Source organism: Danio rerio, chromosome 18 (genome assembly GCF_049306965.1).
Source record: "Danio rerio strain Tuebingen ecotype United States chromosome 18, GRCz12tu, whole genome shotgun sequence".
NCBI lineage: Eukaryota > Metazoa > Chordata > Actinopteri > Cypriniformes > Danionidae > Danio > Danio rerio.
In genome coordinates this window covers 26,663,719-26,690,920 of record NC_133193.1, presented here as the reverse complement: position 1 = coordinate 26,690,920, position 27,202 = coordinate 26,663,719, and the positions used below count along the sequence as shown (strand labels likewise).

The window sequence follows — 27,202 nt, the reverse complement described above, 5'->3', positions numbered from 1 at the left end:
TGTGTTTCTCCAATAAACCAATTTCCGGGCTCTATGTGCTCTGGGTTTTGGTATCATTTTGAATGGCCAACATACAGTATGAGCAAGTGATTCAGATAGCTGAGGTCTTAAATGGGTCTGACCCCTCCATCTTTCTTTGGAACAAAAGAAGTTAGAAATCACTCTTTACTTTGGAAACCCTCTCGACCACTCCTTTTGACCTTCTTAAACAGAGTTTGAACTTTAAGAAGGAAAACGTGAGCTTCGATTTCCGATACTGAAGTATAGAGAATGCCCCTGAGGTGGGCTGGTCTAAAAATTAAAATTAAGTAATTTTGTTTTATTATTTTTAGAACCCAACTTGACATGCCAATAATGACTGCCCTGGATGCTTGTCATGACCCAAGAGGCTGTATGAGTGGTGACTCTTCTAGAGTGTATGGGGAGTTTGCATTTGTGCAACCTCTGTGAGGCAGAGGAAAGATGCACTCTATTAGAGTGTGTATTGTGGGAGCCCACAGTTCTGAGGTAAGAAGTGAATGAGATTACTTTAGGGGGGTTCTGGTTGAGGAGAGAACTATCCCTTTCTTCCATCCATCAGTACAGGCTGACTTCTGCGGTCCCTGGTCTATCACCAGACAGTTAAGAGTCCTAGTACTTAGGGAAGCACCTTGACACCTTAGGTTTGCAGCTACTGCACTAGTTTGACAGGCTGTTGAGGGAACATAGGCTTCAGGTGACTGTGTGTGCGGAAACTAGACACTTGGAGAGAAGTTGCATCACTTAAAACGGCTTCTGAGCTTTGAAGAAATGTTCTGATCCCATCTACAACTGTACCAAATATACCTTTTAGCTACATTAGTGAATCAAGAAAAAGCATCTCCTCAGCATCTTTAAATTCAGTGAGACTGAGCCAGAGATGATATTCCAGCACAACCAAACAACCCATCGGCTTACTGATCACAAGGGCCATTGCCTAGTTGATTGAAAAGCCAGGTCTGTGACAATCATGTTAAACTAGGATCTCAGTTGTCATAATGTAAGACTAAATGTCAATGACGATACACCAAATACGGACATGCAAAGAAAATCTCCCGGAGTTTGACGTCATCTATCTCTGACTCATTCATTATCCAGCATTCTGAAATGATACCTCATGGCATGCTTCAACAATTGGCTATTGGTTCTAGGTTTGACATTTATTGTAGCTAAAGTCACACTGCCGGTAAGTGAGCTCAAATCTTCTGACTCTGTCAACATTTTTTTCAGAGGGAAAAAACATTTTTCCCATACATCATACAAAGGCCATTAAGCGGCTGTCAGTCAATACATCAAACTAACAATCAAAGACCACAGATTTTAGTCTAGGATTACAGGATTTAAAAAAAAATGTCTCAGACAACTAAATTGTGGCTGAATTCGCAGTGTGAGCAAAGCAACTGCTCATCTGTTTTCATGAAGGCTGGTTTTGCTTGAGAGGGTGCTCGCTGCAGAGCCATTTGAGGAGAGCTGAGCTCCAGCGAGGGGGAGCATGAGCTGTCGCTCCTCCTCCTGTAAACTGTTTTAATGCGTACACCAACCCCACCCCTAACCCTACCCCCAGTGACATCACTCGTAGAAGAAGTCCAAAAAAGGTGGAGCTTAATCTTAAGCTTTCCCTCGCTGGAGCTCAGCTCTCCTCAAATGGCTCTGCAGCGAGCACCACTTGTTTGCTTGGGTGCATGCGGCAAATGTGACATTATCACAATATTGGTGTATGTTCGATTTGTCTGTGCGCAGCATCATTTTGCTGGTGGAGCACACAACATTTTTTTGTAACTGTGTGTGTGGATTTGCATCTGAAGATGCACAATGTAGACCGTAATTTCTGGAGAGCACGAATTATGTAGCCATGTATACGCCAGCGGACTTTGGAGGTGGAGCGGAGTTGGCCGTTACAACGGGGTTTGAGTCAAGTGAAGAAGGGTTCTTCATAAGACAAAAAATAAAATAAACAAGTAAATAAAAGGGTTAGAACGTGGTAAGATCTGAAGATAGTGTTAAAAACAGACGGCTGTGAGGGCTTTTCTTTTTTTAAATTGCTGTTGAAAACACTGGTGGCTGGGTTTAGGGAAGGTGGTGAGCGGGTCAATCAGTAGTTTTTCAAAACACTATCGGTTGGGTTTAGGGAAGGGGGTAGGTGGATGGATCGGTCGCTCGGTTACTCAGTTGGTGGATTGGTCAGTCGTTCGAGAGGTCAGTCAGTCGGCATCAGCTGGTGGATTAACGCGAGAAGAGCCGGTGAGAATGGCAATCGCAAAAGAATTTATGATCACCTCTGGTGACTTCGCAAAAAACAAAAACTGCAAAAAAATGTACCTCCTGGTATGTATTTCGTACTCTTTAGAAATGTATACAGGGGAACGTATCCACAATAAGCCTGGGTTGACATGGGCCCAAGTCTGACCGAGCTGGGGGAATTTGCACCCAAATTTTGAAATCTGAAACAACTGCCTGATGTGAAGTTCATTAGGTTTTCTTAGAAGCTTTGAGGTAAATGTTTTTTGTTAATAATAATAAATATTTTTTTCATGTTTATTGTATAAAAGTTTTTGCATTAATTACACAGTTAGCTTGGATACAAAAAAGTGTGGTTTAAAAGCAACATTTTCATGATTGTCCTTCCATTTTATCCACAACCTATTCAGTTTTATAGAACTAAATTCATTCATATAGCAACTTCACTTGTTGAATTCATGTTCCCCACTGTTTCGTCATGTCAGCCAAAAATTACATCGAATCGCCCCCTGTTGTTATTACAAAGGGGAGCACATCAAGTATAAAAACCTTCACAACTTTCGGCTGTGTGTGTGCAGTCAGCGGAGGCTGGTTCTGCAGACCCAGTCGATAGTATGAATCAGTCTTTAGAGCTAAGGACTTCTTCTGTTTACTTCATTGTTACCTGCCTCATTGTGTCTTCCTTTTGTCCTGGAATTCCTGCTCAGCTTCTTCAATCTTCTCATCTCCAAAACAAATGGACAGTATACTCCTCTAGTGGATATTATTGACTGTGTCTTTCTGTTGTACATTTACTTACAAGTTGCATTGTCTGGTTTTAAAGAATTACTGCTCTTTTTTGCCTTATTGATTTATCCTTCACACAGCTACATTTACAACTACAGCTACAGCCATATTATAATGGTTGACTGTGTAGTGTACTGCAGTGGTTCCATACCTTTTTTTTGCCTGAGACCCCCTTTTCTCCCAGAAAATATTGTGAGGCCCCTCTCCACATTTAATGATATTACCACTCATAAAAGTTTGCAGTATGATGACGAAAAATGTTGTTTTCAAACAAACAATATGTTTATTATTACTATATCTAGATATGTTTGTGCACAAATAATAGCCTAATGTAAAATGTAAAGCAAAACATCATTAGGCCATTTGTAACTGAAAAACATAAGACTTTGGCCTTTTAAATTGGCCCTATTTTAAATTCATTCATTCATTCATTCATTCATTTTCTTGTCGGCTTAGTCCCTTTTAATTCTTTCGGGGTCGCCACAGCGGAATGAACTGCCAACTTATCCAGCACGTTTTTACACAGTGGATGCTCTTCCAGCCCCAACCCATCTCTGGGAAACCCTATTTGAAATTCAATAACAAAAATATCAGTCTTCACACTGGTGCATAAGGGGAAAAAAACAATATAGGCTATTACAATTTAATACTTGCATGTTATTTGTTATGCTCTATCAAGTAGTGTGAGGACTGCTGCCAGGTGAATCAGTGAGTCTTTTTTTGTGGAGGACGTATTACAAATTTGTCCATTTTTGGTCAGCTAGGGCAGTGGTCCTTAACCTGTTTATCACCGCGGAGCAGTCAACGCTTGACAATTTTCAGTGTTTTGTACGTTGCTAGGCGACTATTAACCGTTTTCTCAGAAGATGACAAGCTGAAAAAACATTGTTGTCGCTCAGTTTTATTTATTGAAAAAAGTACAAAACACTGCAGTGTTGGTGTGTTCTGTGTTTGTCTGACAAAACTAATCTTACAGAAATGTGAATATTCCATAGAAGCTAAAGCTGATCGGTAAATTCTTGTCACTTGACTTGCGATGCGTTTGCGGCCTGTGGTTTATTGGTGCGAGCATGTCACGCCGCTTATGTGCGCATACCACGCACCTCTATTGGAAACAACAAGCTTGTGCAAATTCTAATAATATGCAATATGTGAACGGCCCCTAGAAGGCAGCCGTCATTTGTAATCTCCATCAGTTGATCTTCTTGCACAGAGAGGCTTGATTCACCTGATTTGTTGACAAATGGGCTGCGGATCCATTCCTTGGCAGTTCCTTTACTTGGCCTTTTCCCCTTGGCAAAGAAACTTTCCAGAGATGTCTGTTTCTTACTCATTTTGCTGCTTTTGGGTTTAATTTGGGTGCTAAAGTGACCGAGATATAAGCGAGAAAAAACGATAATTTTTCGAAATAAAAAACTTTTCAAAATAAAAGATTGTTTAGACTCAAATAATAATAAAACAGAAATAATTATTGATTTCTTGTGCAGCCTGGTACCAATTCATTCAAGGACCGATGGTTGAGGACCACTGAGCTAGGGGATAAAATGAGCTAAGGCAACATGGTCATTCTTCTAATTGTCCACTGCTAAGACCCCCACAGAGCTCGCTGAGGCCCCCTTGTGGGCTGGGACCCACCCCACCCCCCCCCCCCCCCCCCCTGTTGGGAACCGCTGATGCATTGTACTGTGCTGTACTGTACTGTTGTGGTTAAAGTCTTAGAGCCATGGACAAAGTTTGATTTAATAAATGTTGATCCATTGGAAGAACTATAGCTGCCTTGTTTCTTCTCTGCTGTTTGTTTATTGTAATTTTTCATCTTTAAACATGCAGTGTGTGCCTTTCCGTTGCAGAGATGTGTCCTCCAGCACGTATTCACATTCATGGTCTGAAATTGCATCATTTGTTAAGAGGATTTTTTAAAGAGGGTGATTCATCACATCATTATTCAGTATCTTTTCCACCGAGACATTCAGTTATTCTTAACTGCATACTTTTGTTATTTGATGGAGCTAAACTATTTAGGCTTTGAACTTTGCCTTGAGCTGATCCCTAGAGTTTGTATTTGATGTCTGTTAAGAGGGCAATACTCTCTTAAACTAAAATTATTAAAGCATGTTTATTTAAAGATAGAAAGAACAACTGTTAAGGTTTAACAGAAGGATGGATTTGCTCACTGGATTGTCTAATGAATAAAAACACATATATTTTTACTGTTATTGATTAACAAATAATTTCCTAAATAAATAATATGTCATTCATATTAGTAGAATTACTATTATTATTACTTTTTATCCTTATTTTCATTTTTTTAAATTTAAACATCTACAAATCAAAAATCTACAAAGTTGTTTCTGCAAAACAATAAAATAATAAATTAAAAATTTTATCAAAACAATCAATAAAATTTTGTGAGGCGGCATTGCTGCCCACTGCACCACCATTTTTATTCAAAATAAGAATAAATATAAATAAATCAAAAATAGAAATAAATCAAATAATAATAAATCAAAAATGCTATATGTTGCATATATATATATATATATATATATATATATATATATATATATATATATATATATATATATATATATATATTTTTTTTTTTTTTTTTTTTTTTTTTTTTTTTCATTACAATTTTCAGGTAATTGTAATTAATTTAGTGTTTAACTTTTTTATCTTTACCTTCAAATGTTTACATTTTAACTAGAATTTCTTGTTTTATTTATGTCTTACATTGATTAATACATTTTAATTTGATTGCAGAAAATGGTTTTAGTTTTTATTTGCTACAGTATCAATAATTCATTAATTTTCCTTTGCCTTAGTCCCTTTATTAATCATGGTTTGCCACAGTGAAATGGGCCTGCGGTTAGAGTGTATGGAAACATCCATACAATCTAACATTCATACACATACACTACAGCCAATTTTGTTAATTGAATTCACCTATAGTGCATGTTTTTGGACTGTGGAGGAAATCGAAGAACCCGGAGGAAACCCACACGAACATGAGGAGAACATGCAAACTCCACACAGATATGCCAACTCAAACGACACTACAGTATCATAAAAAAATTTTAATTATGCTATTATGCTTTAACATATCATGGTATTATAATATATTATACAATTACTGTAATAACTGTTTGGCATAGTGACATTTGCAGCCTTTTGCTCAGAGGCAATGATTGCCCGATTTCCTTGAAAGAAGCCTGTTTTTCCCTTCTCTTTTGTTTATCTCTGAGTGTAAAAGTGTATTGAACTGCTAATTCTTTCCTCACGTGTGCTTAAAGAAGCAACATCTTGCTGGTTATTTCTATCCCGATATGATAAGAGCATTTTTTTCTTGCTTGTATCTTTCTCCGGGCACATTTAATGGTACATTCAGCAGACAAAATCTGTTTAGTGTGTGTTTTGTCTGGCTTGGTAAATTGAATTGGAATGCATTTAAGGTAGGATATCGAGCGAGAAGCCCTGAAATCAGTGGACATGTGCCTCTTTATTACATTGGCTGCTGTTTGTTCTGTTTATACAGCAAGAGGAAGTGCTTCCTGAGGAACTTCTCTTTTTAACCCTTACTCATTCACATCATCCCTAAATCTGCCCTGAAGAGACCACAAAGAAGTTCTCTTCACTTCCGCCAGCTTTGTGCTTTTGTCATTTCCTTGCCTGAAGGAATTCATGACACAGTAGTGAGCCATGCTGTCTCCGAAAAACCTGTGCTAAAAACAAAACAAAAAAACATGGACATAACATTATTGTTGCTGACAAAATTGATTAGTTATATATCTTTATTATTAGCCTCACCAAAACTGCATTGGTCAAAAATACAACAAAAATATATTTAACAGGTTGCAGTCAAAGTTTTCATCTAAAAATATTTTAACGTAATATGTATTCTTGTGGTTTTAAAGCTGAATTTTAAATATCATTGCTCTAGTCCAGAGATGCTCAAACTAGGGCCTGCGGGCCAAAGCTGGCCCACGGTCACCTTTGATTTGGCCCACCATCCCATCTGAGAAGAGAAGGAGACTTAAGACAGGGAGGATGGTTTGGACACTGTAATATCTAATTAAATGTAACCTTTTTTGTTTGTTTGTTTTATTGTAAAACTACAAAAAACTAAATGAAATATGAAAAGTTTAAATGAAATGTTGTAAATAAATCATAAATCATTTTTTTTTAAATGTACTTCATGTCACCCGACCGATCGAGTACAATGCAGAGACATCAGTACGCAAATCAGTTCTGCTTGACTAGTGTATTCAACATTAACCTCCACTGTGTTATAAATGTTTTTATTGTAGTACGTTATCATTTAAAAATATTCGCATTAGTCAATACGATTTAAAGTAATGTTTTTGATTTGTTTTTAAAATTTTGGCTCATGGCTCTCAATGATATTTGGTTTTTGTCCCTTCAAACGAAAAGTTTGAGCACCCCTGCTCTAGTCACATGATGTTATGGCACGCCATGATTTTGCCTTGTACGGTGCGATCCTGGCTTAACATTTGTGTTGATCCTGGAACATCATTTTTGCTCGAAAATACCTATACCTATTCCCTACCCATAAACCCAACCATAACTATAAAATATTACCAAAATCGGAGGAAAATAATAATTGGATAACGATCATGTAGAAGTGCATAAACCTAACCGCAAGCCTAAACTTAACATAAATGGTAAACGAATATTAATTTAGATTGGCTTATTGAAATGTTGTTCCAGGATCATAACATAGGTGTTAATCCAGAAACATGGTGAAATCAGGTTAAGGGGATGCTATCACATGGTGATAATTTTGTGAAGCACTAAAAATCACTTTTAGACTAGTTAATATACACTTGCTGAATAAAAGTATTCATTTGTTTTTACAAATGCTGCTCTGTAGTTGTTGTCCCATAGTATATTGTAATTATAGCATGTTCAGTTTGGCATTACATAAATAAGGTTCATTTAAAATATTTTCAAATAGAAAACAGCTTTTGTAAATTGTAAAAATTTATAATAAATAAATAATAATAATAGTAATAATAATTACAATACTATAAGTTTTAATGTATTTTTTATATAAAAAATGCAACCTTGGTAAGTAAAATATTTTCTTGACAATAAAAAATGCAGTCATTTGTTGTCACAAAGGGTGAGTAATTAGGATATGCTGTTTAAATAGCTGTAAAGAGATCACAAAATACAACCATTTCACTTTTTTGTCCCTCACAATTACTCATTCGCTCATTCATTCATTTTCTTTTTCGGCTTAGTCCCTTTATTAAGCAGGGGTCCCACAGCGGAATAAACCTCCAACTTATTCAGTACGTTTTACACTGCGGATGCCTTTCCAGTCGCAACCCACACACTCACATACACTACAGCCAATTTAGCTTATTCAATTCACCTATGCCACTTGTATTTGGACTGTGGGGGGAAACCGGAGCACCTTGAGGAAACCCATGCAAACACGGGGAGAACATGCAAATTCCACACAGAAATGCCAACTGACCCAGCCGGGGCTCGAACCAGCGACCTTCTTGCTGTGAGGCGATTGTGCTACCCACTGCGCCACCGTGCTGCCCTCCCTCACTATTTAGATTTTTATTTTTTCCTGCAGAGAATGATAGGAGTACAGAAGAGCAACAGGAGTCTTATGTTGGAGCTTCTGACCCTATGCCGATCTTCAGCAGGCTTGGAGCTCTGGCAAGCACCATCTGCAGACGTGCCTTTGAAAAGACATTTGCACAGCTCCAGCTATCCACACACCAGGGTCACACACTGGTCAAGCGGATCCCTGGCCTGAATCCTCTGGTGAGCTGCAAACTCTATTCAGCTCTGTTAGTTTGTCTTTGCTTTGTTGTGTGTCTCGCTTGTTTTGGAAAGCACAGTTATGCGTGCCTCTTGCTTCATTAGTACATGTATTACACCAAATTACTTTGTATCCACACCCTGCCAATAATAACTGTCCAATAACTACTGAGCACATGAGCCAGAACATGCACTCACTCCCTACTGTACCATTCCAATGTTGTCACATGGCCAGTTGTAAACAGGGTTTTGGGGATTTTTAAAATAAAGTATTACATAACAAATATATATGAATACAAAACTGAAATGTTAATATCTGTAAGTCTAGTGTTCAAAACTACATCCCTAGTCCAGTACACAACTATTAGCAGTAGTACTGTTTTAAAATTGACACGTTCTAGGCGTTTTTTATAAGAAATATGAATGGGGCCTTTTCATCTTTGCATCATTGCATGTATTTATATTTAATATCATTACATATCGTCAGCTTAGAATTATAAGGTTCTATCTGACATTTTTGTCAAAATTGAGTTATTGACATTCTTAATAAATGACAACTTGTTTACATTATGTGATGTTTTTTTATATGTTTTTTTACATTTTAAGATTTTTTTATTTAACAAACAACAAAAGGTTTTATCTACAAAGTCGAACTCTAGCTTGGTTCGTTAAGATTCTTTCTGTGAGCCAATCAGCATTTTTAATGCACCCACGAGGACCAATCAGGATCAGCTTTCTTTGTCATTTCGCCGGACTGCACTATTGACAGCGGGAAACACCAGAAAGACAAAATCACACAAAATCAGAGTCAGCTAAATAATGCTGCACAACACAAAATTGAGATGTGTGTAAATGTGATGATTTTATAAGCATTTCTTGACATTGAGATTCATTCATTTTCTTTTCGGCTTAGTTCCTTTATTAATCCGGGGGAGCCACAGCAGAATGAACCGCCAATTATCAATGTGTTTTGCCAAACGGATGCCCTTCCAGATGCAATCCATCACTGGGAAACACCTATACACACTCAATTACACACATACACTATGGCCAATTTTACCTAACCCAATTCACCTGTACCGCATGTCTTTGGAATTTACTGAGGGAAACTGGAGCTACCGGAGGAAACCCACGCGAACACAGGGAGAACATGCAAACTCCACACAGAAATGTCAACTGACCCAGCCGAGGCTCGAACCAGCGACCTTCTTGCTGTGAGGCGATTGTGCTACCTATTGCACCACCGCGTCACTGACATTGAGATGAAATGTTAAATTTTACATTGTTGAAAAAGAAATGAATATTTAAAAATGTATATATTAAATGTGAAATATATTTATTTGTTTACATATAGTCAGCGAAACACTTTTCAGTGTTTTTTTAACTCATTTGGTCATTGTCTTGTAACGAGGAGACTGACACGGAGGGATCCATTATGCAATATTTAATGCTCAAGTTCTCATACACACACACACACACACACACACAAAATGCACTAACGTGCAAACACACAACAACAGCAGTCTATGATGACTAAAGACTGGCGATGGATAGACACAGTGGGTATTACCAGGCATAGATCGGGGGCAGGCTGCAAGTATCAGAGTCCGTGAACCAGGCGTGGGTCGTGGGCAGATAGCAAACATCAGAGTCCGTATAACAGGCGTGGTTCGTTGGCAGGCAGTGAGTGTCAGAGTCTGTATACAAAGCGTGGGTCGTGGGCAGGCAGAAGGCAAAGCAGGGTCAATAAACAGGCTGGAGTAATACACAGAGAATCAGGCAGGAATAACGCTCAGAAATGCTGGCCGGGGCTAAACAAGACTTCGCAATGAATGAGCGTTTGGTGCTGGCTTATAACGGGTACGTGGGTCATTAGTGGGATTGACTTCAGCTGAGCATGATCAAGGTGAAAGGATGATGTAATGCTTAGAAGTCCAGAGATGGTGGCCTCTGCTGGCCAGCGAGGGGAATGACTGGGACCGAGTCAGTGACACGTCTATTTCTTTTAAAGTCTTTAAATTTAATATTAAGTCTTGAAGGGCAAATACTTAATTTAATTCACGGGGCTTATAATTCAATAAATATAATTCAATAATTCATATAAAGCAAAAAATCAAAAAAAAATATGAAGTTATAAATTAAACCCCCCAACGAACGGCTCCTGAAGTGAGAAGAGTCTCGACGCCGGGGTCTTCCACGGGGGCGAGGGGCCGGCATATCCGGGTGCTGTAAGTGGAACTCATCCAGTAGTGTAGAATCAAGAATGTCCTTACGATTGATCCATGATCTTTCCTCCGGACCGTACCCCTCCCAATCGATGAGATACTGCAGTTGACCACCCCGGCGTCTGGATCTCAGGATCTCGTGGATCTTATAGGCTTCCTCTCCGTCGATCATGAGAGGCGGGGGACCCTGTACACCGGCTGCCACCTCCCTATCCGCCTCGGCTGGACCAACAGCAGGCTTGAGCAGGGAAACATGGAAGGTAGGAGAAATGCGATAATGGTTAGGGAGAGTCAGGCGAAAGGAAACAGGTGAAATCTGACGCTCTATTTGGAAAGGACCCACGTACCTGGGACTGAGCTTTTTACAGGGGAGTCTCAAGCAAAGGTCTCTTGTAGATAGCCATACCCACTGTCCTGGGGAATACGTGGGACCAGGACGACAGTGACGATCGGCTTGTTCTTTAAACCTTCGGATAGCGTGTGACAGATGAGTGTGAGCTGCGTTCCAAACCTTCTCACTACTCTTGAACCACGTATCGACTGCGGGAAGGTCAGTGGTCTCACTGGACCAGGGAAACAGGGGAGGTTGGAAACCTAATACACATTAAAACGGGGTTAGACCTGTGGCTGCCTTTCTCAGGGAGTTTTGTGCGTACTCCGCCCACATTAGGAACTTGTTCCAGTCAGATTGGTTAGCGTGACAGCATGTGCGGAGGAAGTGCCCGATCTCCTGATTAAGGCGTTCAGTTTGTCCGTTAGACTGGGGGTGATAGCCGGAAGTTAGACTGATGTTGATCTGGAGGTTCTGGAAAAAGGCTGACCATAATCGGGATGTAAACTGGGGACCTCGGTCTGAGACGATGTCTTCGGGAAGACCATAATAGCGAAATACATGTTCACACAGAAGCTCTGCGGTTTCGAGGGCTGTGGGTAGCTTGGGTATGGCAATGAGTCGACAGGCTTTGGAGAAGCGATCCACAATTGTTAGGATAGTGGTTTTTCCTTGTGATAGGGGCAAATCCGTGATGAAGTCTATGGCTATGTGAGACCAGGGTCGACGGGGAATCTCCAAAGGTTGTAATAAGCCAGCTGGACGATGACGGGAATGTTTAGCCATTTGGCAGGGAGAACATTTATTCAGAAAGTTAATCACGTCTTTATTCAGGGAGGACCACCAGTACAGAGACTGAATCATCTGAGCCGTAGCAGTGCTGCCTGGATGACCTGAACTGGGGTGACTGTGTATTTCAGCGATCAACTTCTCACGGAGCATGGGAGGCACATATATTTTATCCTCGGGACATGCCTGCGGAGTAGGAATTTGTTCGGAAGCCTGCGTGATCTCATGCTCGATGTCCCATCTAATGGGTGCGATAATCAACGGGTCCTTAAGGATGGGTTCTACCTCCTCTAGCGAAGTTTCCTCGTTAGAGATACGAGAGAGGGCGTCCGCCTTAATATTCTTGGAGCCTGGAATGTAGGTGACTTGAAAGTCAAATCGGGTGAAGAACAACGCCCATCGGGCTTGTCTGGGATTCAGGCATTTACATGAACGAATATACTCCAAATTCTTGTGATCAGTAATGACGGTGAACGGGTGTGTTGCTCCCTCAAGCCAATGTCTCCATTCCTCGAGTGCAGCCTTCATGGCGAGAAGTTCTCGGTTACCCACATCATAGTTTCTCTCAGCAGAATTCAGTTTACGGGAAAATGCACAGGGATGAAGCTTATTCGTAGTAGGGGATCTTTGGGACAGGATGGCTCCGAGACCGGAATTAGAAGCGTCAATTTCCACAATAAAGGGTCGTGTGGGATCTGGGTGACACAGAATGGGTGCCTCCGTGAAGCGAGCTTTGAGTTGGTTGAAAGCCCGAATGGCTTCCGAGTGCCATTTCAGACGGGCATTATTGGCTTTTACCATCGCGGTGAGAGGAGCAGCTACTGAGCTGAAGTTTCTTATGAACCGTCTGTAGAAGTTGGCGAATCCCAGGAACCGTTGTAATTGCCGGATGGTTTCGGGTTGTGGCCATTGAGTGACAGCGTCAACTTTCTGCTGATCCATAGCAACTCCCTCGTGACTGATGATGTAACCCATGAATGAAATACATGTCTGATGAAACTCACATTTGGATACCTTGGCATATAATTGGTTCTGGATGAGGCGTTGTAGCACTGCTCTGACATGTTGAACGTGTTCTGGTAGGGAATTGGAGTAGATCAGGATGTCGTCAATGTATACGGTGACCCACTTATTGAGCATGTCTCTAAATATCTCATTGATAAAGGCTTAAAACACAGAAGGACTGTTAGCTAGGCCGAAGGGCATAACGAGATATTCGTAGTGCCCGTTAATGGTGGAGAACCCGGTCTTCCACTCATCTCCTTGGCGAATGCGAACCAGGTTGTAAGCATTTCGGAGATCCAATTTGGTGAAATATTGGGCTGAGCGGAGCTGTTCAAGTGCTGCTGGAACTAGTGGTAGGGGATAACGGTATTTACTGGTTATTTCATTCAGACCTCTATAATCTATACAAGGGCGTAAGCTGCCGTCCTTCTTCTTAACAAAAAAGAACCCCGCTGAAGCAGGTGACGTAGAAGGTCTTATGAAACCCTTCTCCAGCTCCTCAGAGATGTAAGAATTCATGGCTTCGGTTTCAGGTTGAGAGAGAGGGAATATGCGACCACGAGGGGGCGTGGTGCCGGGCAATAGTTCGATGGCACAATCATACTCACGATGAGGTGGGAGTTTGGTTGCTTTTCTCTTGTTAAAGGCTTCGAGCAAATCGTGATACATTCTGGGAACTTGACAGAGTTCAGAATCCTCCAAACTAGAGATAACATTAACCTGAACGGGAGATACGGAGTACAGACACTGGGTTAGACACCTCTCACTCCATTTTACAATCTCACCCTTCTTCCACGAGACTTGGGGATCATGATGTTGTAACCAGGGGAGTCCGATAATCACATTGTGACGGGGAGAGTCGATAACGAGAAGGGAGATTTCTTCCACATGGAGAGAGCCTGTGCGAAGACATAAGGGCTGAGTTTGATATTTTATGTGTCCTTTCCCCAGGGGGTGCCCATCTATAGCAGTGACGGCTAGGGAGGAAGTACAGGAAGTTAGAGGGATGGAGTGAGCAGCAGCAAACTTGTAGTCAATAAAGTTACCAGCGGCTCCTGAATCGACCATAGCCAAAGTCGAAATCTCTACCTCCTCATACTTCAAACAAACAGGTACACTCATAGAGTCATTAGTGGTTGTGAAAACGGTGGTTGTACTCACCGGAAGTGCCTTCGGTGGAGGTTTATTGGGACATAAGTTCTTCATGTGACCTGAAAGTCCGCAATACAGGCATAATTGGTTCCGTCTCCTCCGTTCACGTTCTTCGGGGGTCAACCGAGTTCTACCCAACTGCATGGGTTCCGTGGGAGTTTCAGGGGATACAGGACTGGACATAGCAGAGCATAGGGGGTTACGGGTGCGAAGCAAGGTGTCTAACCTGATTGACAGTTCGATGAGTTGATCCAGAGTCTTCCCCTCATCCCGACATGCCATTTCCTTCTGCAACATCTGGTCTTAGAGCTTTGCGGTAGAGTGTAGTGAGTGGATCATCAGCCCAGCCTGTTTGCGCTGCCAGCGTGCGGAAGTGCAGAGCGAATTCAGCTGCGGGTTGATCTCCCTGTTGTACACATAAAAGCTCCTCACCAGCGTTACGACCACCCTCGGGGTGATCAAACACAGTGCAAAAGCGCTTGAGAAAGTCATTGAACAAGGGGAATATCGGGGTATTATCTGGCCAGACAGCAGTAGCCCAGTCTAAAGCTTTGCCAGTAAGCAGTGAACATACAAAAGCGATTTTCCCATTCTCATCCTTAAATAAGTAGGGTTGTTGAGCAATAAATAGTTTACACTGCAGCAAAAAGCCTTTACATTTAGCTGGGTTACCTGAGAATTTATCGGGGAACGCCAAGCGTACTCCTGAAGCGTTCTGAGTCTGGGTTTGCATGGGTTGAGTCGGAGAGTAGTTAGCGGTAAGTTGCACTGTGGGAGCAGCTTGCAGGTTTTGCAGAGATCTCACCAGTTCATCTGTTAACTGAGTCAAATGAGTTAGTTGTTGTTGATGTGTGGTGAGTACCTGAGCCTGAGTGGTCACTTCCTGTGATAAAACCTGTATGGCTGCGGGATCCGTGTTAGGCGAAGTCTTCTGTAACGAGGAGACTGACACGGAGGGATCCATTATGCAGTATTTATTGCTCAAGTTCTCCTACACACACACAAAATGCACTAACGTGCAAACACACAACAACAGCAGTCTATGATGACTAAAGACTGGCGATGGATAGACACAGTGGGTATTACCAGGCATAGATCGGGGGCAGGCTGCAAGTATCAGAGTCCGTGAACCAGGCGTGGGTCGTGGGCAGATAGCAAACATTAGAGTCCGTATAACAGGCGTGGTTCGTTGGCAGGCAGCGAGTGTCAGAGTCTGTATACAAAGCGTGGGTCGTGGGCAGGCAGAAGGCGAAGCAGGGTCAATAAACAGGCTGGAGTAATACACAGAGAATCAGGCAGGAATAACGCTCAGAAATGCTGGCCGGGGCTAAACAAGACTTCGCAATGAATGAGCGTTTGGTGCTGGCTTATAATGGGTACATGGGTCATTAGCGGGATTGAGTTCAGCTGAGCATGATCAAGGTGAAAGGATGATGTAATGCTTAGAAATCCGGAGATGGTGGCCTCTGCTGGCCAGCGAGGGGAATGACTGGGACCGAGTCAGTGACACGTCTATTTCTTTTAAAGTCTTTAAATTTAATATTAAGTCTTGAAGGGCAAATACTTAATTTAATTCACGGGGCTTATAATTCAATAAATATAATTCAATAATTCATATAAAGCAAAAAATAAAAAAAAATATGAAGTTATAAATTAAATAAAATTAACATCTGCACTGCACAAAAATATTTAGCACAGCCTTGTATTAATTTGTCTAAAACATAAAATAAAAGTAAAAGAAATGAAGCATCAACATATTGTTAAAACATCAGTTTATATATTTTTTGATTGTATTTCTTGAAAAGTAATGCTTCAATGAATGATCTGCCAAATAGAACCTTACAATTCCAAGAGGAAAATGACTTTCCAGAATGAGAAGGTTCGATCTGCATTTACCGTGGTTGTTTTACTCCAATTTGCAAATGTAAAAGAACTCTGATCATTTACATTTAGAGTATCCTTAGGGTCTCTGTCATGTTAATGTATAAAAGAGAACACACGTTACACACATGTTGTTTGCAATATGGAATGCAAAAACTTTAAAGCTCAATATCTCAAAATCATGTAGAACGCAGATAGAACCTTATAATTCTAAGGTGACGATATATTTATATATTTACGTCTGTATACATAAAGTAGAAGTCCTGCCTAGCTAATATCAGATCATTTATAGCCTTTTCTCACAACAACTGCAATAAACGATCAAGAAGTGAAGTGAGTATTGTCAAATATGGTTACCCATATTCAAATTGGTGCTCTGCATTTGACCCACCAACTGAGAAGTGAGAGCACGCACATACTGAGAGCACACATTGTTTTCAGCACAGGGGAGCAATTAGAGGCTGGGTGCCTTGCTCAAGAGCTCCTCAGTTGGGTATCAAAGGCATGAGAGAGTCCAGTACATCCACTCCTGCTGGAACTTCCTAACCATTAGACCAAATCTGCCTCAGGGTGAAAACAAAAATATGAGATTTTCCCATAATCAAAGGAATTTGGACTGCAGAGTGACTATATCAAAATTGAAAGTCATGACAAGGGATATATAACATACATACCTATCCCATATCAGTTTGACAGTCAATCAGTTAATTCACATTGTTGTTATTGTGGTTGCTATAATTGTAAATCTATTATATTTTAAAATAAACTGTGACCAATTCCAATTCTGGTTTTAGCTTTAGAAACATATTTACTTTTAGTTTCTGTAAAAAAAAAATGCATCATGCAGTTTAAATGAAGGTTTTTATTATTAAGAGGAAAAAAAAACTGTATAAAGTGTAGCCCAGTGTGAAAAATTATTTACCCTCTAAACCTAATAACTGGTTAGCCACCCTTATCAGCAACAACTGCAATCAAGGATTTTCGATAATTTGCATTTAGTCTTTTACTGTGCTGTGGAGGAAATTTGACCCACTCATCTTTGCAGAATTATTGTAATTTAGCCACATGGGATAGGGTTTCTAGCATGAACTAGCAAGAATGTCTTTTTAGGATCATACCACAGCGATTGGATTCAATTAAATTCAGATCAGGACTTTGACTAGGCCACTTTTTTTTTCTTAAGCCATTCAGAGATGGACTTTCTAGTGTGTTTTTGTTAACAGCATTATATTTTGGCAACTAAACTAAAAGTTTTTGCCTTTTTTAACTAACAGTTAATATTTTTTTTGTGTGTGTGTTGTAAAGCCAGAAATGGGTTTTAAAGAACAAGTTTTAAAGTTAACTCAATGATACAGTACTCGATGCACATTTTTATCTGTTTAAAGGTTGAATTTACCATGAGTACTATGAGGACCATGGGAGGTATAATAAAAGGATTCCCAAGCTCAATGGCAACGTATTTGAAAGATGGCCAACAGCACAGTCCTCTAAAGGAGATGGCCAATGATGAGCATGGGCAAGTCAAGGTCAGAGATTTTTCATCACTTAAATTTATTTACTTACTTATCTACTTTACTTTACTTTACTTTCTTTGAATAGTATATGACTGCTGTAAATAATTGCCACCTAATATAAGGTGATTGTTTACCCAAAAAGAAAATTTACTGCTATTTTAATTTCACTCAGATAACACAAGATTTATACAATGCAAGTAAATCACTACTATCTCTGACTCCTGATAATACACTAAGGCCTTATGAAGTGAGATGATCAGTCTGTGCAAGAAACTGACACTTATTTGCAACATTATAACAATCAATCCACATGCAGCCTCTGTCCATAAATGTAGCAATCTAAAAAGTTATGTTTTGACTTGGAGAAATTGGATCACCTCCATTTCCCGGACACTATATCTTATTTATGCATTTGATGCATTTGATGCATATGCATTTGCAGAGCTTCTGGGAGACTAAGGATGTCTGTTTGTATTTCATTTCATACAATACAACAAACATTACTTAATGTATCCCTTATGACTTTTGTTGTTTGTTTTTTCAAAATAAACGTGTTCCATTTTTTATTCTTGCAACACATTTCAAAAAAAGTTGGGTGCAATTTAGGGCTAGTAATCGGGTAAAGAGTGCATTCTTTGTTGTTTTGCATAATCATTCTAACACACTTCCTTGAAGACATATTGCACATGCAGTACACAAATATTTTTGGTGTTATCTGTTGCAGAGTAATGGGCTGGTCAGTGGATTAGGGCAGCGGTTATTGAAAGTCTATGGATCTGTGGTGGCTAATATAAAGAAAACCTCTCGAACCAGCTTCAATCTGGCTAAAGATGGAGTGAACATTGTCCTGGGCTCCTTCGGCACAGTCAGAGAGAAAACACTCCACAAGCTTTCTTATTATGGGCTGGTGAGTGAGTCAGTCATTTGATTTAGGCCCTCACGTGCTTTGATGCATCTGGAATCTAATGCACGTGGACTCTTCACATGTGAATGCATACAGACACAACCACACACACACTTACACCTCAGCCTCATCACCACTCCTGCTATGATGACACACTTCAGCAGGAGATTTCCTTCATAGGTTCTGTCTAGACTAGAGAGCATCATTTGATTCTTTTAATAAATGGTGACCGTTCTTCACAACGCTTTAAGATCACTTTAATATTGAAACAATTAAGAAAAGGGTTAATTTACACATCAAAATGCACTTGAATACATGACAAAACATTTTAAAATGTGCTTTAAAATAAAACGTAAAAAGTGTTTCATACAGACAGTAGAGTTTTTACATTTTATTAATTTATATTTTATTAATATCATGGTTTCTGTAAGTAAAGGTAATTCTAACACTGATTGTTTATTTAATCTGAAATGTTTTATTTAATGTTATACAGTTGAAGTCAAAATTTTTGGCCCCGTTTATTTTTTCCCCCAATTTCTGTTTAACAAATAGAAGTTTTTTTTTTTACCTTTGCCATGATGACAGTAAATAATATTTGACTGGATATTTTTCTAGACACTTCTAAACAGCTTAAAGTGACATTTAAAGGCTTAACTAGGTTAATTAGGTTAACTAGGCAGGTTAGGGTAATTAGGCAATTTATTGCATAACAATGTTTTGTTCTGTAGACTATAAGCTTAAAGCCTATAGCTTAAAGCGGCTAATAATTTTGACCCTAAAATGTTTTATCAAAAATTAAAAACTGCTTATATTTTAGCTGAAATAAAACAAATAAGACTTTCTCCAGAAAAAAACAAATATTATCAGACATACTGTGAAAATGTCCTTGCTCTGTTAAACATCCTTTGGGGAATATTTGAAAAAGAAAAAAATCAAAGGGGGGCAAATAATTCTGACTTCAACTGTATATGTTACAAATATTTCAGATGAATACACTTTTATATTCTGTTCTCATCTTACATGTTTTAGTCGGAATATTTTGACCTGAAGCTCTTTGCCAAAAATCAGCAACATTATTTTAAAAGCTAAATGACTCTGACATAGTTTCATATCACTCAAGTCATGGAGGCTTCCTGTATTCCTCTCAACAGCCCATTAGTATTATTGCACTCAATATGAATACAGATTTGCTTCCAACGACCAAATTCTTTAGTGAAAAAATTAAAGTGCAATATATTATTAATTTGTTTTTCTCACTCTGTGAGGATTTACTGCCAGCAATTTTGGAATGAGTTTCCACTCAAAGTCATATAAATTTGCAACATAATATACATCCTTTATCTTTCCTGAAGTGGTGTAAAACAAAACAGTAGCTTTACCTTTGCATATTATAACACATTATACTCCCACTTTATTTTAAGTCTCAATTCTCACTATTAACAAACAATTATCAGATTTTTGCCTAAATGGATTCTTAATTTGCTGCTTATTTATAGCTAAAAGAGTATTGTAGTTATGTTTGGGTATTGGGTTGGATTGGGAATGTAGAATATAGTTATGTAGAATATGTAATTTATAAATATTAATATAGCCAATATGTGAAGGCATGCTTATAAGCAACTAGTTAAATCCATGTGTGTAAAATCTAAATTCCTAATGTTTGTTAGCAGTCATTGTTATTCTTTAAGTGAACAATTATTTTGAGCAAAATAATCCACTGAAAAAAGTTTGTTTTGGCAGGCTATCCATTTCAGCCGGTTTGAATTCTAAACTTGTACTTGTTCATTAGTATGAATTAGGTTCAATTTGTTTCAGATAAGTAATATTTCAATGCCAGGAAAACTTTTAAAGGTGAAATGGTCTCAGCTGCTTTCATGATTATTGTTGAGTGGGGTATTTATAACCAAAGTACAAGCGCATGTGCAAAGATGTTCTGCAGGGTTTTGTGAAGTGTTGTGTGAAGAGCAGATGCCCACATGAGGATCTGATCAAAAACAGAAGAGGTGGAGCTCGTCTCTATTATAGATCTGAGTGTTTTAGCAGGCAGATGAGAAGCTACTGTTCCCGTCTGGTTTTGTCTACTACTATAATTTTAAAAAGTAAAATTGAGTCGGTCTAGATATTTTAACTTAGAGGACAAACTATTGAGAAATACCAGCCTGATCTCACGAGAAAACGTAAGTATTTTACGTTTTGCCAGTTTAGTGGCTAATTCGTACGAATTCGGACGAGTTCAGTCGTACGAAATGGTTCGATTTTAAAAAGGAGGCGTGGCACCTGACCCCACCCCTAACCCCAACCGTCATTGGGGGATAAGCAAATCGTACTAAATTGTACGAATTAGATCGTACGAATTCATACGAATTAGCCACTAAATGAAAAAGTTACGAATTGCCGTGAGATTGTGTTAGAAATACATTGAGAAATACATTCTGGTTTTAGCAGGGATGCATTCAATTAAAAAAATATCACAATATGCAAAGTTATAAAAGATTTATATTTAATTTTAATATATATAATTTTTATTATATATATTTTTAAATAAATGTTCTTCCTTAAATGTTGTAACAATGAAAGGATTGCGCTAATAGTGAACTGCTTACAATGATAATAAAAAATATATATTTTTATTATTTTTTCTTTCTCATATTTGAATGTTATTTGAATTATTTGACACTAAAGTAATATATATATATATTAGGGGTGTCACGATTTTGATTTTTAATCGAAATTGATAAAAATTTATGCTCAATTTCGATTATCGAATCAAAAAATAGAATCGTCGATGCTGCCACACCCCCATGTCACGTCACGGTTCGTCCGATAGACAACACTGGCATCGCGATCTTCCGCCCGCCCCCGTTGCAAATCTGCTCGCGAAAAGTACACACTCAGACCCTGTTTACACTGTCTTTGTTTTTAAATGGCATTTTAGAACAACGATTTGACATCCACAGTGGCGTGTAGCATTTCTGAGCAGCCCTCCTTCCTCTCTACCTCTGAAAATGCACATCACGTGACCACACAGACACAGCCATGCGCTCGAGACAGCAGGTCCAGGCAGTCAGAGGACTGCTTCAATCTTTCACTCACTTGTACTTAGTCATTTTAGCAAACACCTCAGATACTGTTGGCTGGTTCCTGTTGGTTGTGCATCTTTTTTTACCGACGCCATTATAAAGACACAGATCACTGCCTATTCCTGCAGAAAAAGTGATTGACAGGTGGTAATTATGTGTGTATCTTGCATTTATTCATTTACTGTATGATTTGTTTATGGGTAAAACAAAGACCATGCAGGTCAGGTAGTTTAAACGGTAGGCTACAAATAATTAATTGGTCATTAATTAATTAAATATTCATAATCGAAAATTGAATCGAATCGTGCCTTTAGAATCGAAAATGTAATCGAATCGAGGATTTGGAGGATCATGACACCCTTAATATATATATATATATATATATATATATATATATATATATATATATATATATATATATATATATATATATATATATATAAATATATATATATATATATATATATATATATATATATATATATATATATATATATATATATATATATATGTGTGTGTGTGTGTGTGTGTGTGTGTGTGTGTGTGTGTGTGTGTGTGTGTGTGTGTGTTTGTGTAACTTTTTCAAAATTTTCAAGGTTAAAAGATGTTGGAAGAATGACATAATCCTAAGAATGACATCAAAATCCTACATAAACAGAGAAAAAAAAATTATAAAAACATATATCACAAAATATAGAAAACTGCTAATTTACGGATATTTTCTACAGTGCAAATTGTCAGTGACTTATCGTTCTGAGGAATGTAACTCAATATAAAAAGCAGTAATAATATTAACTTCTCCAAGTTTATGTACAAACTGTTCATAAATACAAACACTGTCATGAATCAGAGATCTGAAACCAACTGAAGAACTTTAATGAATTATGCCAACATTTGTTGTTATTCATTTTAATTGCACAAAAATGAATACACTAGTCACATTGAAATGAAGGCCTGTTGTTATTTTCATGTAATCTAGTGTCAATTCTCTTACTTCACTGACATTTACAAATCCTGTCCTTGTCACCTGGGATGGCAAAGTAGTAATATATTGTATGTATGCTTAAAAGAACACCAGTAATATGTCACTAGTACTTTTCCTAGTGTTTTATCATTACTGTAATTCAGACATATACTGTACTTTTATGTACTGTTTTCACCTACTCTGTATTACTATGGGTATTTACAATGCAGCCCATGTTTAAAAGTATGTTTGGGAATCATATTAGCAAGTGGTTCCAAATAGAGAGTTCAAGAACTGATGTTTATTTCATTCCTAAAGTCATTTTTTACCAAGAGGGTCCATTTAAACGTGAATATTTCACATATTCCAGACCCCTACAAAATCTGCACTTGTGAAAGGTATTAAATGATTGCCATAGTGTTCTCTTAGTGTTCATTCATTCATTCATTTTCTTGTCGGCTTTGTCCCTTTAATAATCCGGGGTCGCCACAGCGGAATGAACCGCCAACTTATCCAGTACTTTTTACGCACCGGATGCCCTTCCTGCTGCAACCCATCTCTGGGAAACATCCACACACACATTCACACACACACACTCATACACTTCGGATAGTTTAGCCTACCCAATTCACCTGTACCGCATGTCTTTGGACTGTGGGGGAAACCGGAGCACCCGGAGGAAAACCATGCGAACACAGGGAGAACATGCAAACTTCACACAGAAACACCAACTGAGCCAAGGATCGAACCAGCGACCTTCTTGCTGTGAGGCGACAGCACTACTTACTGCGCCACTGCTTTGTCCGTTCTCTTAGTGTTATTTAATATTTCCAATTCCACTGAGAGCACAGTGTGACAGTTTCATACTGACTTCTACATTTTACTTGTAGACTTTAATATCTGCCTCTCTGTGGAATTTGGATTATTTAAATAATCAGAATGTTTTTTGCTTTTTAAATGACTTTTTTAAGTTATTGTATTCATTCATTTTTTTGTACACTCAGTCAGTGGGTAACATGTACCTAGGTAATGACAATGGCAGACAACCACACACATCTGAGAAGTCAGCTGATATGGAGACAGATATATTAATGGATGGCTAAACAGTGCAATTGTTGGATCTTATTTTGGTGGCTTGACAAATATTGACAGATGTTATTCGGGAAAAGCAGAGTTCCTGACCTCCTAACAGCCCAACCATAAATCTAGTTCATACTACATTCTTCAAAATATTTTCAGAAGTGCATGCCTTCTTTTAAACACCCATAATGGTTTGATGAATGGCATTTTCTGTAATTCATTTCATTGGTGGATGAGACACATTCTGTAGCAAGAACACATTTAGATATGTCTTAAATTAAAGTCTTCTGTTTGCTTCTTGAAGATATTTTTCATCATTTGATTTGACAAGCTTATCAAAGTAATAAATCAGCTGCTTGTTATGGGCTAGATTTTTCCCCTAGATCAAACCTAGTTGTTCTCACTGCAAGAATGTGTGTCCTGTTTACATAAAGAACTGTCATGAGGCAACTGTATAGATAAGTTCTTGCGTACTGTTGTAAGGATAAAAATAAACTCAAATCTGATCAAGCTCAGAGAGGCTTGAGAAAGACTATGAAATTAATTGAATTAACTCTAAATTCTCATGCTGGTTTAAGTTTCATTTTCTAATGCTCACAAATGCCTTGTGTAACTTACTGTATAGACAAATGTTATGTTGAAGCTTTAACTTTACAGTTAACTAACTTTCAAATCTCTATCCTTACAGCTTATGATTTTTAAATGTTTTATAAATAGGCTTTTTACAATTTTGAAATGATATAAAGTTTTATGCAATAAGTAGTACATTAATACATCTCTACAAGTACAATTAAAGACCTGACTGTTACACAGTTTGTGTACCATTATTCACATGATCACACAGACAGTGGGCTCGGTGTATACCTGGTGCAGCGTCTTGTGCAACATTGTTTAAATTGCAAATGCATTTGAGTCCATTTGTGTGCCCGTGTGCATGCTAGTCTGAAAAAAGAGGTGTGTTAAGGCATCGGTCCCCAACTTTTTTTATCACCGTGGAACAGTCAACTCTTGAAAACGTTACCGCGGACCAGAAGGGGAAGGGGCGGTGGTTCATAGATTGCTAGGCGACCATCAACCTTTTTTCTCAAAAGATGACAAGCTGACAAATCATTGCTGTCACTCTGATATAAGTTTTATTTATGGAGAAAATTACAAAGCACTGCAGTGTTTGGGTATTCTGTTTTTGTCTAAAATAATTAGTCTACCGAAATGTGTATATTCCATACAAAGCATGAAGCTGATCGGTCAGTTCTAATGACGTGACTTACGATATGCTTGCAACATTCATTCAACCGCGTACTTCTGGAAGGCACGCATTTCATTCATTCATTCATTCATTCATGAATGAATTTTGGAAGGCACGCATTTCATTCATTCATTCATTCATTCATTCATTCATTTTCTTTTTGGCTTAGTCTCTTTATTAATCTGGGGTCGCCACAGTAGAATGAACCGCCAAATTATCCAGCATATGTTTTTCGCAGCGTATGCCCTTCCAGCTGCAACCCATCCCTTGGAAAGGTGCGCATCTCTATTGGAAATAAATGAACTTGTGTGAACTCTAGAAAAGACATAGGGCTCTATTTTGACAATCCATGTGCAAAGCACAGGGCGCAAACGCATTAGGGGCATATCAGAATCCACTTTTGCTAATATAAGGACAGAAAAATCCGCTTTGGGCCGTAGCGCATGGTCTAAAAGGTGGTGAGTTTATTTTCTTAATGAGTTATAGGTGTGTTTTGAGAATAAACCAGAGTTCATCTCCCATTCCCTCTAGGAGTCAGGTGTGTCACGCCATAGCGCATTTGCTATTTACATGACGTAAAGTAAGTATAATTGGACAAACTGAGCATTTCACTAGCAAGAAAATATGAGAGATAAATTATAAACTTTCACTTTCTCTCTTGTGGATAGGGAAACACGCACAGACATTAATTAGCCTATAAATAATGAATTTTGTTTGTTAAGCGCAAAGATTTGTTTCAAAACTATTTCAAAATTCAGTTCTAATTTCCAGCAAATGAACAAATGAACAATAATAACGAAGTGTGTTCAAAAACCTGAGTTATATCTCAATACACATGCTATGGCCCATATGGTCTAAAACTTGACAAGTGGACAAATCTAAGCTTGTTTTTAATAAAACAAATATAAATATCCATATAATGATATAATATACATCACATATAATAATACTGCTAATAATAGTAACATTATACAAAAGCAAATTGTCATTAATGAACTAAAAAAGCCTCCCGAGATGAAGAAGGCATGAAGGCAGTGGTCTTTATAATAAGTTTTGTAATATTTTAATACTTTATATTTATATCCTATATATCCTTATTATATCATATATATATATATATATATATATATATATATATATATATATATATATATATATATATATATATATATATATCCTCAATATTTTAATTCTTTTTCATATGCAAAGATATGGATTTATATCTTGTGTGTATTAAGCAGTGTGTAAGCGAGGCAGACAACTAACACGCTCTGTGCTAGACAATACCGGCTTTGTTCTGATGATAGATAGATAGATAGATAGATAGATAGATAGATAGATAGATAGATAGATAGATAGATAGATAGATAGATAGATAGATAGATAGATAGATAGATAGATAGATAGATAGATAGATAGATAGATAGATAGATAGATAGATAGATAGATAGATAGATAGATTTGCGAAAGATTTATGCGTTACCATTATAATGTTTACAATACATTGCCTCACTCGTTATCCTTTTGTTTATTCTCTGATTTATCTGGAGCCACCACAAATGGCTGCAGTTCACCTTATGGATACCAGTGTCACTAATAGCATGAATTTCTTCTCTGACTCTTTAATCAATGATTTTAGTCTGCAAAACTTTCTCACAATATGCCAAGTATCCTTGCAGCAGATCATCAGGATGTAATTAAACATCTGCTTCCGTGGTTAATAATGTTGCAATGTGTATGCCAGATGAGAAAAATAATGAATCATTCAAAAGTCCTCTATTTTTCTTCTTGCCATATTACTCTTGGATTCCTTGAAAAACAGCAGGCGCGTCTTGCTGGGAGACATCCATCCACCAGTTGGACAAACCCCACTGCTTGTTTCTAAGAAACATGGTCTGAAATTGTAATTAAACACAGACTATGAGTACAGACATCCCATGTGTGAAGACAGAACTGGGCACAGAGATGATTATATCACAATACCCAGAAAGCAGCTGGAAGATGACGTCCATGATATAACAAAAGCCAATGAATGCAACTACATCAATCTAATAATCTACTTATGTAATATGCTCGTCAAGTGAATGAATTTTGCATGAAAGTTCTTTGTAAACACATACAGAGCATTTTTCGAACAGGTCATTGCCTTTGTACCTTGTTACACATAATAATGTTTGTAAAATTTGT

At 38.2% G+C, this 27,202-nt stretch overlaps 1 protein-coding gene across 5 annotated transcripts in view; it reads left to right on the top strand.

The window, feature by feature from the left end:
* The window catches only part of plin1 (perilipin 1), a 69,668-nt gene that overhangs the window by 35,096 nt on the left and 7,370 nt on the right, over positions 1-27,202 (top strand). For all 5 annotated transcript variants that reach the window (XM_073930332.1, XM_073930335.1, XM_073930334.1 and 2 more), the window contains exons 6-8: positions 8,654-8,847; positions 17,613-17,753; positions 18,466-18,648. In XM_073930332.1, coding sequence (XP_073786433.1) covers positions 8,654-8,847; positions 17,613-17,753; positions 18,466-18,648 — 518 coding nt within the window. The remainder of the gene's footprint in view (positions 1-8,653; positions 8,848-17,612; positions 17,754-18,465; positions 18,649-27,202) is intronic.